Source organism: Calypte anna, chromosome 1, assembly GCF_003957555.1.
Source record: "Calypte anna isolate BGI_N300 chromosome 1, bCalAnn1_v1.p, whole genome shotgun sequence".
NCBI lineage: Eukaryota > Metazoa > Chordata > Aves > Apodiformes > Trochilidae > Calypte > Calypte anna.
In genome coordinates, this window is record NC_044244.1 from 50,773,181 (window position 1) to 50,785,514 (window position 12,334).

The 12,334-nt window shown below is 39.2% G+C and overlaps 1 protein-coding gene across 1 annotated transcript in view; it reads right to left on the bottom strand.

Moving 5' to 3' along the window:
- Positions 1-12,334, bottom strand: part of EP300 (E1A binding protein p300) — a 61,326-nt gene that overhangs the window by 12,788 nt on the left and 36,204 nt on the right. Inside the window, exons 15-23 of the mRNA XM_030469456.1 lie at positions 11,136-11,582; positions 10,439-10,627; positions 9,534-9,690; positions 8,849-8,967; positions 7,825-8,064; positions 7,182-7,270; positions 4,656-4,736; positions 2,255-2,311; positions 738-815 (exon numbers count right to left, since the gene is read on the bottom strand). Coding sequence (XP_030325316.1) covers positions 738-815; positions 2,255-2,311; positions 4,656-4,736; positions 7,182-7,270; positions 7,825-8,064; positions 8,849-8,967; positions 9,534-9,690; positions 10,439-10,627; positions 11,136-11,582 — 1,457 coding nt within the window. The remainder of the gene's footprint in view (positions 1-737; positions 816-2,254; positions 2,312-4,655; positions 4,737-7,181; positions 7,271-7,824; positions 8,065-8,848; positions 8,968-9,533; positions 9,691-10,438; positions 10,628-11,135; positions 11,583-12,334) is intronic.

Below are 12,334 nucleotides of genomic sequence, written 5' to 3' on the forward strand. Positions count from 1 at the left end.
TAAGAAATACCTCAACATACAAAGCAAAGGATTTTTTTTTCTAAACACCCAAGTATACCATAGCAAGAAATGATGGGCACATTATTCCTCAGCTACAGGATATGTAAATACCTCGTTCTTCAATAAGGTGAATTCTTCAATAAGGTGAATAGGAAAACAGAATGGTAAAAGTCATAGTTTTTTTGCCAAGAAAGGGAACATTTCAACTCCTACAGAGCTTCATCTACATATAATTTACTGACTTTTCAGAAGTTTTTAAAGCAATCAGAAAAAACGCCCAATATTTTTATCAAAAACTATGGAGCATCTATGTAAAAATAGATTGTTTTTCAGATTTAATCTGATCATCAAGGTCAAAAAAAGTTAATTCACCTGGTAAATTCTTCAGTTGTTACAACATTTTTTGACAATGACAAAGCAGTATCACTTGTCCAGAAAATAGTTCAGTATGAACTTGTTACCAGAACTAAAAACATCTTTTAATGAAGGGCTAGAATCTTTAAATGCAAAAGGCTGAAATGTAAGGCTCTTCCACACACAGGAATGTTAGAAACATTTAAGATTAGAAACAACTTCACACACATACAACACTTTATGATGCCTAAATTTGACGTTACCCTATGTAGTCTCTAAAATTGTCAGGTGGGAATGCAACTGATTCCCAAATATAACCAGTACAGGGAAGTTTATGCAGTATTTATCATATACTCTCTGGTTAATAAAGAGAAATTCCTCACCCAGACGGCCAGATTATTTCATTATGAAGAACACAGATCTGGTGCATTTTTCTTCCACATTCTATACATTCAACAAATCTGTAGACGGAAAAAAGGGGGAAGGGAAGCAAAGTTAGTAGTATCATTACTTGCTTGTAATATTTTAAGAAATGAGTTAGAGCAAATAAGCTCTTGAGCTTATTTAACATGGAGGGAATGTCCATGCTGAGAACAGGCTATTGTATGAATTAAGAATTGGTCAGCTCAAGCCAGGTAGACAATGCAGGGACACATTATTATTACTATTTGCTTGCCTTACTGCCATCTGCTTCAACTATTTTTTAAAAGTGAAGTCCCTCTAGGGATAAAATATGTAAACTGTTTGTTGCTCTAATGAAGAGAGGAAGATGGATTCACAGATGTCAGAAGTGAAGAACCAGGAGAAATAGTTGGTGGTTAGTTGCCCTACTAAGCTTGATGTCTGGATTATATGCCAAATACACTACAGAAGGGTGGGAAGCAATGTCAAGGGAAAACAAGCAGTGTCAAGGTCACTTTCAGAAGTCTAGCAGAGACTTAAGGACAACTGAGGTAAGCGATATGGTTTACTTCACAGATGCTGGTGTATATATCCTCAAATACCTAAGGTTGCTTCCATGTATCAGGACAATCTAACTCCTTTTGAATGTATGTATTTATAAGAGTCAGACTTCAAATGAATAGCTGTGATATAGCTGTGATTTATGGAGAGCACATGGTAACATACTTTAAACTTTGGCTTGTATTCTAGTGTTATGCTGTATCTTTGTATAAGAAAGGGAAAGAAAAGTTAGGAATCGTTACTTCCCACAGTCCTTGTAAAACAGAACAACTGGCTGACCCTTATGCCCTAAGAAGGATGTTGTGGGAAGAATAAATATAGTTTTTTGCTCATTCATTTGAGAATGAAGTCAATATTTGCAGAGTAGCAGCACAGGTGTATAATGTAGGACCATGTACAGAGGGTTAAAAAAATCCCCTCAGGAATATAAAGAAAAGGAGCTGAGTCATAATCATCTTAACTTTATTGAATGTCTACAGCTCTGCTTCCAGAAAAGTGTAGAAGAATCAGCTGCTTCAAATTCGGCAACTTTTTCTTCTACTACAGCTGCCTGTGAAGTACAACTAGAAAAGCCAACAGCACCAAAAGAGCTCCTGCCAAATAAGTTACTTCTGAGACTTGTGTATTTGTCACAACAGTGTTTCAAAGCAGAGCTGACTGCACGGATCCCTCTACTGAATCCACATTCAAGAAAACAGAATACAATAATTTTGGCCCATACACAGTATTACATATTTCTCAAGTACAGCTGTGGTGGTTTCAGTTCTTGGCAGAGAATGCTGGATATGCTGCTTACCAAGCAGCCTTTGCTGGCTACAGAACTACATGAAATTTGGAAAACATTGAAAAACGAAGCTGAATAGGACTAAGTAACATCTCTTTTACAAAATAACTATACTGAAATGAGGATCATTCAAGGTATGACAGCATTACTTACAGTTCAGGGTCCAGTGTATCATTTTTCCTTTTTGAAAACTGCTCTTTGTTTATCGTGCTATGGAGAAACAGGCAATAAAACTCAGATTTAACACAAGTCAACACACCATGCCATATCATACATATCCTTACACCAAGACAAAACTTGCAAGCAAAGTTCTGAAACACTCACTAGCACTACAAGGAATGGAGTTGTATTTCATGAAGTGACAGACAACTAAAGTATATGCCACCCTTAACTCTGCCCGTGGAATACATTCTCTCTTCTGGAACAATAGGTTGCAGAGGACCACACTGCTCCCTTATTCCATCATACTACAGGATAAATGGTGAAACCTGCTGACATATTAGACCAGTCTGATCAGTACTTCATAGCAAAAGAACTGTGATATGCCTTTCCGATATTCTGAAGGCAGAGAGTTGCAATTATCTTTGATTACTGAGAAAGGCAGGTTATCTAATTTCAGATTCCCCTAGCCTTCCTCCTAATTAACTTCAAAGGATAAAATTAAGCTTCCAAACTCCAGTCCAGCCAATACTCTGGACTATCTCTACCTTTCCTATAGCATTTGCAAGGCTAGAAATTCCATCTTTGAGACAAGAAACTCCCACATTTTTTTAAAACAATATGGCTCAAGAGAGTCCAAAACAATCATGCAAGAATACCAAAATCTCAAGAATTTACCCTGAAGATAGCACTGCATAATGTAAGATAGTACACGCCTCTCTGAGAAGCAATGACAGAGATTCATGTCTATTTGCATGAGGTCCATTAAGCTTCCTATCCTGCTATTTAATTTTTCATTCCAAACAGTGCCTGCCACCTGTGGAACACTTCAAGCTCTTAATCAGATAAATGAGGGAAGTTCAACCTTCCAGTTATCTCAAATTATTATTATAATAGAGTGAGCAGAACTTTAAACAGGACAACACATACACACTCTTATTCTTTTTTCTAATTTTAACTACAAGTTGTTGGAAGAGAGGAAGGGAGCAGGATCTCTATGGCACAGTAAAATAAGTTCCTAAGGGAAAGCCTGTAAGCAGGGGAGACAACATTCAAAACTGTACCTATTCATCATATGTAGCCTATAGCCTCCATTTTCACTATACAACAAAGTGTTTAAACTAGGTACAAAAAAGAGTACCAGAAGCTGTAAGTCCCTCCTTACCACTGCCTGTGATCAAGGACTGGTTTTATTATTGAAAATAAAAATAAGTATATCCAGCATCTGTGTTTCCAAATCTAATGTAAAAATCAAAAGCACTCTATGCTGCCTTCTACCCTGACTGAATGGCTTGTGGCAAACCATTCCAATTTAAGCCTGTAAAAAGACTGTATTCTCTAAGCAGCTAGACAAAACTTTAGTTAACAAACAGGAATATATCTGCTATTTATTAATAGACTTACATGTATATAAATAATTGCTTCTCTCGTATGTAAGTACTTCATAACCTGAATGTTACATTTACAAAACTGGACAATACTAATTCAACTTTGGGACTTTGCTTCCAATCCATGTGAACCAGTACTTGGTAACATTCTGGTAAAGACAACTTCAGCTTCCAGTGAAAGTTAACTCAGTTTGTCCCATTACCAACTTCATCAACTCTCCCTCTGGACTCAGACTTTAAGTTCCTCACCTGTTTCTATCTGTGGTGTTCCTGTAATGCCATCCCCCAAAGAGCTCTCTTCAACAGGCCAAAGAGAAACTGCTTAGTTCTCACTTGTCCCTCAGACTAAGGGCTTCCTTAGCCTCCCAAAAAATGTGTTTCCAAATTTTTGGGGGGTGCTGGGGGGAAGGTACAGCAGGACAGAGACTGTCCCAGCAGTCTGCCACTAGCATGGAAGAGATAACTAACTCCATGGAGAGCCTTTTACTGTGATTTCCTCAACAACTGCACAGCCTCTCTAAGCAGATGACACTCAAACAGTAAAATACTTGTATGGCAAAAGTTGGCTGCATGCTTCTGATCTAGATGAAAAACAAGCTGAAGCTGAATATAAGTTTAATAGCACAGCCAGTCTGTAAGCAGAATGGTACCTTAGACTACTTCAAACTATGCCTGTCACCTACCTGTCTGAAGGCACAGTTATTTTTCTGTGGTAGAAAACTTTCATATTTCTACAGAAAAAGAGTGATTCTCTTCTTTCCCTTCTATTGGTATAGTTGCAATTTTAAGCACCAAGTGCTTATTTATCACTGCAGTTGATTCAGTCCAAATTTTAAAGAAGAAAATCTACAGCACAAGCTCAGCCTTTTATGAAGAAAATCTAGTCCACCTTCTAGCACAAAAACAGCGAGGGCTACCTAAAGACTAAACTCCCTCCCTTTGAGAAAGCACTACAGACCATGACATAGCTTATGAATGCACAGCTCAAGCAAACACCAGTAACTCACGTTTGAGGTTGTGATGGGTCATCTCCCAGGGAAACGCTCTCTCCTTGGATTTCATTGAAGCACTTCTCACAGAAATGATACCTGTCAGCAAGAAGGCCAGATTTGGGTGAACTGCTCCATCCACATTACACAGCCCAAGCCAAGCAATGGAGCCAGCAATCACAGCAGGCCAAGGAAGGGACAGGAGCAGAGAGCAGGTCATCAGCGGTGACAAGGATATTCAGTGATGCAGACTTAAGGGCCCCAGATTATGTTTGGTTGGTTTGGATTTTTTGGTTGGTTGGTAAATTTGGGATTGGGTTTTGGGTTTTTTTGAGGGGGGGTTTGTTTGTTTTGTTTGGTTTTGTTTTTTGAGCAATCAGAGCCAAGTGCAGACAATGACAAGCATGAAGGAGAAACAAAAAAATAACACACAAAGACATGGGGGTTTGCAGGAAAAAACCAAAAACATAGAAGCAGGACAAGACAACACAGAGCAGAAAGCCAAGGCAAAGCACAGATTAGCATTAAATCTCTAAAATGGGTTCACAAGCAGCAAATGATTAAAGCAAATAAACAAGAGTATTCCATTTTAGCATACCCATAACCCTCTTCATTTTAATACTCCATGCCACATAGCAAAGAATTAAAATGAGAAAGGGGGAAGAGCAGAAGGAAGGAAGAACTGCTACTCTGACTTGTACATCAGCACAACAGTTCTTTTGGAAGGAGGATCTGCAGAATATCAATGGAAGGGGAATAGTCTTCCATCTTAAGTGTATACATCCTGGAAGGCCACAGGATTCCCTCCCAGTTAAAAGGGAAAGCTAAATATTAGAAGCTTCAAAAATAAAATCTGTCCTCAAAATCTTACAGATGTTAACCATAGAACTGAAACTGTATATTAACTAAACACCTGATGTTAACTACACAGAGAGTGCTCTACAGTGATATGATTCTGCCATAGCCCAGTTTGAGTGTAGAACTGTCCAAATATTAATACAGCAAGCATTACAAGGAAAGAATTTGTTTGTACTTGAATAAAATAGTGAAAAATCAAAACTTCTGCCCCAGCTCTTAAAACTGTGACCTTGCCATTAGTAAGGCATGTTAATTGAGTGCATAGGATATCTAAAAATAAAAAGAAAATTCAAACAGGTTTATTGTACAGCCATACAAACCAACACTGTTAACAGCTCTTAAGCAAAAAAGACAGATCTCAACACTCTCAGTTTTGATTTGAGATAATGCAGAGAATGCCCATCTCGAATTCTACATTTCAGGCTAGAGATATAGATACATGTGTGTACAACAGCATAATTTACAAGTCACGTATGCTCCTGTTACAGTGCACACATCCCCTTCTAATGTTTGAAGACATGTCAAGAATGGCAGATTTTTCACTAATAAGTCTTCTGTTCCATTTAGTGCTTTCCCATAGATAAATGTAAGCAGAAGATACTAACATGCTATGAAAGACTCTTTACTGTATGTTTAAAAATACAACAGTTATTATGGAATACTATAGTCTTATTTTCTACTTCTTCACTCCTAAAAACCTCTGTCCACTAGTATGAACCTTTATAAAGCCCAAAAAGGTGAAGCTAAACTCCTGTAGCTCTATGGTTGCTTTCACATGACCAGGTGGTTATAAAACTAATGCTCACAAAAATCTTGGGTTTCAGGTAAAAGCCTTAGTAGTTTTGTTAGCTTGGTGGGTTGTTTGTTTTAAGGTGATGGAACAATAGAGACCAGCAACTACATTCTGATGATGGGGCAAGGGATAGGGGAACACTGAAGTATGTATTTCTCTGCTTCTTCCTGACTCACTTCCCCAGCTGGCAAAGAGATACTGAGCAAGAAATCTTTGAAAAGTCTAACAAGTATAAACCCTTTAATAAATCCCAAGGTAAAAAGAAAAACAACAAACAACAAAACCAGCTACCAAAGAAACAAACAAAAAAATATATATATTCTGAAGAGCTGACTGTGACAGCACTTTACACAGCTGCCAACTGCTACTTCCAAGGCAACTTCCTTAAGGAAACTGAGGGAGGAAAAAGTATGCATCCATCTACTCAAATCTAAACACAATCTTCTAAGCAAGACTTACACCACAAAGATCAGTTTGCTCTTGAATCTTAACATTGTAAGAAAAGCAGAGACTTGCCATGTGTTACAAGCATTAATACAATTGCTGCATAGTTCACTTGGTGTTATACATGAACAATCCTGCTGCATAGCAGGAAGCAAAGACAACAGACATATACAGAATTTGTTGATAAATGAAGACTTAATTAACTGCAGGATAAAAATGTAGTAAACCAACACAAAAAGAAGAGGAAAAGCAAAGGCTGCAGTGGACTTTTGCAAAGAAATCACTAACAGGTAACGCAGAGGTTAACTATTTTAGGGCACTTCCAGCAGATTTTTCTTAAAGCACAAAGGTGTGCACACTTTAAGAGAGCATATATGTAAATACACGCACACTTTTTAACAGCTTGATTGCAGCATGCACAAAACCACACCAAGCCAAGTTCTCCTTACCTGTTCTGGTAACTGTAGTAAGTGGCATCTCGAGGGATTGTGCACAGCTGTTTGCCATAGCAACACAAAGTCTGTGGTGAGAATTCCAACTGCAAAGAGGAATGGGTTGTCTCAGTACTCATACATGTTTTCACTTCCTCTCCATGGGAAGCAAGTGTGACCCAGACAACCATCATTTCAACCTTATTCTGTGCACATATCTCACAGTATAGCAAGCACATGAAGTTCTACAGTCATAAAAAATGGTCAGTGGGCTGTTATTCTCAAGTTAGCTCTTCTCCAAAGATGGAAAGCATTTCATGAAAGGACAATGGAAATACACAGTCTCAATATACAGTGACACAGCAAGCACTTCTGCAGTAACAAAACCACATCTGTTCAATCTGCAAGAGCAAACGAGTTTGCCCTAATCAAAATAAGCCTTCAGTTACTGACTCCTCCCTAATGGCTTATATACAAATAAATAATTTAAGCACTAGATAGAATTAAGAAATTCATAAAAACTGCAAAATCAAGTTATTGGGATTGCCAAATCTCAGCAAATTTTCAAAAATTTCAGAACACACCGTAACTGCTAGTGACTATGTTTTCCCCCTTCATTATCAGGAAGCAAGCAGCAGACCAAAAATACGCATTTTCTTACCTTCCTTCCACAGCAATAACCAAGGCTCTGCATAACTGGGTCAATTTCTTGCTCAAAAACCTCTGCAAGTTTGGAGCAGTACTTATATACCCGGGATGTCTTGCGATTATACAGCCAGGCATTATTAAACATCAGCCAGATGTCATCTACATATTGCCATGGTTCCTGATACTGTCCTGTGTCTAGCTTCCTCTTGATAGTAGAAAGGTCCATGGGGTTCTTCACAATGTCAAAATAATCCTGCAAGAATACACAGTGTATCAAAACACTACTAGAGAACTATATTGTGGCATGACAGTGTGTGTGTTCTCAGCACATAAATTCTCCTGCAGTACATCAAGAAAAACAGGTTTCCCTCTGACTTGATTGTCAAACTGCTGTGACATGTAATAAAGTCTCTATGTAACACCACATCACTCCCCAGTGCTTCCTTTTCATTATTCCTTTATTTCTCAGGCTTTATTGCTCTTCCACTTGCAATGGGATAAAGTCACTCTAAATCCAGTCAGCAAAACAAGTATTACAAAAAGTAGGAAACAGCAGTATTTTTGCAGCCTTTGTGATCTAAGAATATAAACAAGAGCATTAACAGAAAGTGGCTGGTTTTAATAGGTTAGCCAACCTAATGAACAAAAAGAATTAGCTTTATTAGATGATAAAAGATACCGTGTCCTCTACAGAACACCTTCTTCCAATCTCCACATCAGCTAATGGGACCACTTTTCCTACAGAAGTCCTCAGAATATTACATACAATTGACATCTTGTTAAACAATATTAGTAACATTCTGTTGATAATCACTTCCAGGTGTACCTGCTCATTTATCAAAAGAAACACAGAACCTAACTTCTCAAAAAAACAAACTTTTAAAAGTAGATTGTATTCCACTGCCTAAGCTGAAGCTTTTCAAATGCACCAATATAAAAATGCTAACAGGAAAGACTTAAGCTGTTCTCACACAAGTATTATCATAACATCGTAGTTTTAAATGAAAGTCAGGAGAGTATCCAGTTAAGACACTCACAGGAATTCCGAGTAGTTGGGGATCCACAGGCTGTCGAAATGGAAGAGACTCTGGATCCTGACGGTAAAGTGCCTCCAGTGTTGGCATAAGTGCCTGCCTCAACTCTTCTGGCTTGAAAACTATTGAAAAACAACAAACATTAGAAAGATAGCAGAAACAGCTGTAAGGAAGAATTTGCTGGAAAACAGAAGCCTGTGGAAAAATACTACAGACAATGGGTTTAAGTTACTTTGCACGGCTTGTTTATCCTCTGCAACACTTGAGTTCTGATGGAGTACATAAAAATAATCACCTGAACACCAGGAATCGGCCCAAATATTTAACAGATTCTTGGTTTCATTCCTGGAAGACTCCACCAAGTTTAACAGAGCTGATTTACATTCCAGATATGGCCCCTCTCTACAGTCTCAAAAAGAACGTCTAAAAAAATCTTTAACTGAGGAGTATTTAAAATCCCTATTGTATTGACAGTTTTACAAAGACTTAATGTCTAGTACTAAAACCTTAAAGAACTTGCCCAAAGCCAATTATAAGCACTTGCATTATTAGGTATTTTTGTACAAAAGCCACAGTAACAACCCACATAAGCCTACTATAAGTAACAATGAAGAAAGCTCAGTTTTTTCGTTGAGGATTTCTCATGGGAAGTGCAGTGAATTTCAGTCAAAACAATGTTTCTGCTTACTTTTTTTCTTTGACTGCCCAGCTGCTGGAGAAGACTGAGTAGCTGGAGTAGTAGGTCTTTCTTCCCCCTCTGGTACTTCAGCCTTCACTTCACATTTCTTCTCCTCTTGTTCCATTGGTTCTGGTTTACATTCCTCCACAACTGGTTCTACTTTAACCTGCAAAGTAATTTAAAGCCTGTCACTTAGCCTCCTGTGAAGTCACCCATTCACATTTCTGCCATCTAAACCTATCCACCATTCTGCCCACCACTCTTCTCTAGAATTTAAGGATAATCTGCAGTCAAAACTTGCCTAAAATTTGAGCATGTGTGCTAGAGCACACCTTTAAACACTGCAGTAATAGCAATTATGAGCTGCTACACAGTTCTGAACTGCAAGTAGACAGCCACTCATCCAGGTCTTCAGGGAGGTCTGACAGTGTCTCATACACTGGGGCTGCCAGGATGGTGCTACTGGCAGCTACACTTCTATCTGACACCAGTGAGAAGTTGTCAGAGTCTAATAAAGCAGCTCATCGTGCACATACAAGAATCACAGAATCCTTTAGGTTAAAAAAGACCTTAAGATCCAACCATAAGCCTAACACTGCCAAGTCCACCACTAAATCAGGTCCTTACTTGTAACATTTCCATGTCTTTCAACCAGGGGTAGGGACTCCATCGAGTGCCCTCTTAGACTGGCATTTACCACAAAGCCTCACAGCAGTAACCCACAATACCATGGCCACCAGCTTCTACCACCACTTCACTAGACTACAGAAACCCTTTATTAAGAAATAGCAGCAGCAGGTAGCACCACCTACACCTCCCACTGCACTCTGGAAGGAATGCCTTGCCTAGACACAGAAGACTTCTAGCACCACTGGATAAAAATATTTGACCCAACAACTGGCCACGAATCGCACCTCAGATTTCTCCTCTATTTGCATCTCAGTTTGTTCTGGTTCCCCTTCATCTGTTTTGATATCCATTTTCACTTCCTGCAAGGGTGGTTGCTGCTGCTCTGGAACAGCCTGTTGAGAGTTCACCTCTGTGCTGCTGGTGGATGGAGGGTTGGACACCTGCCCATCAATGCTTACAGCTGGCTGTGAAAGCTGAAAGAACAAAACATCCATTAGAAATGGGATTCCAACAAACTTTTTTCTTCTCTGATCTACCTTTTGCCTTTCTACATTTAAACCAAGTTTAAATGCACTCTAGTCCTACTTGCCTGAAGAATATTCTGCTGCACAGCTCCAACTACAGAAAAACATGCAACAGAAACATACACTGGAAGACCCAGTACACAGGTAATTATATATCGCTTTCCTACTGTACACCACCAATATGCATTTGTAGACATAATAAAGACTTCATGTTTCAGAGAGAATTCTGAAACATGCACAACTCTGAAAAACACTCCCTTTTCAAGAAAAACCAGATGATCTATGGACTCAACGCAAAAAAGGTTACTTCCCAAATGCAAAGAAACCTATTTTGATACTAAACATGCCAGAAACTACCTTGGCTATCACAGACTCACGCAAAAATAACAGACTTACTGAAAACTAAACCTTACACTTAAATATTCAAAGGGAAAGCACAATGAAAGCATTTCCTTACAGGTGTTGTGGGGTGCTGAGGCTGCAGCGGTGCTGTTGGTGTGGGGACAGATGCAGTGGTGCTCTGCTGTGACAAGGGCTGTTGCTGCTGCTGCTCGGCAGAAGGGGTAACTGGAACAGGAGGCTGGACTTGTGGAGGCAGCTGTGCCTGTGGAGGTGTTGGAGTCTGCCTTTGAGGGGGGTGCATAGTTTGTGACTGTGGTCCAGGTGGCATTGCCTGAGCAGTAGGTGTGGGGGCAGTAGTGGCAGCTGCTGCTGCTGCCTGCTGTTGCTGTGATCCCAAGCCTGGGGGCGTGTGGTGAGGCGTTGGGGTTCGGCTGGGTACTGGAGAAGGAGAATTTCGGTGCATGGGAGGCTGTGGAAGAGGTGGGCAGTGAATATGGCTCCCTTGAGAACCTGGAGCCATTGCAGGAGAATTCACAGGACAGGAAGCACTGGTCATTTGTGCCTGTGGGAAAACAAGCAAACGTTTGCAATGATTTGAAATAGAAAAAGAAGCTAAATTACTCTCAAATGGCTGCTTTCTCACAGTTTCTGGCCTACTTTTTTAAAAGTGACAAACTATCTTTTTTGGTTTTTAAAATTCTATTTCTAAAGGAAAAAAGGTCTATTTCATTTATTTTTCTTCACACAAACAAAGCTGTTTTATAATTTGTCCAGCTCTGAAAGAGAAGTTTCAATAGCATAACTTATACTTTCTGATATATATTAAAAATGGTACACCTACACTCCCAGTTCAAACATTTTTTCTAAAACCACTGATTTCTAAAACATCCTGAATATGGGACAAAGCACCACAGTGAAAAATAGCATTCAAATACACTTAGTGTGCCCATGCCCCCACCCCCAAGACTAGAAACTGAATTTATCATCATCAGAAATGATACAGCTGTAACTGTACCGTTACGAGATTACAAAAGAATGGTATTGGTCAAGAAAAAAAGCTGTCACTCCACAATAATCTTGCCTGCAAACTAGGAAGAAGCATCAACGAGAAGCAAACTGACGTTCCCTACTTCTTCCTGGCCTGAAAGGTTCTTGCTGAAAAGGGAGAGGGAAAGGACAGAAAAGAAACTGCTAGACTTTTAAGTTCAGCTCTTTAGTAGAGATAACCCTCCTATCCCCCAAAACACACAATGATCCTGGATAGACATGCCTTTTCATGACTTATTCTACCATCTCAATTTCTCAGGCTCTGAC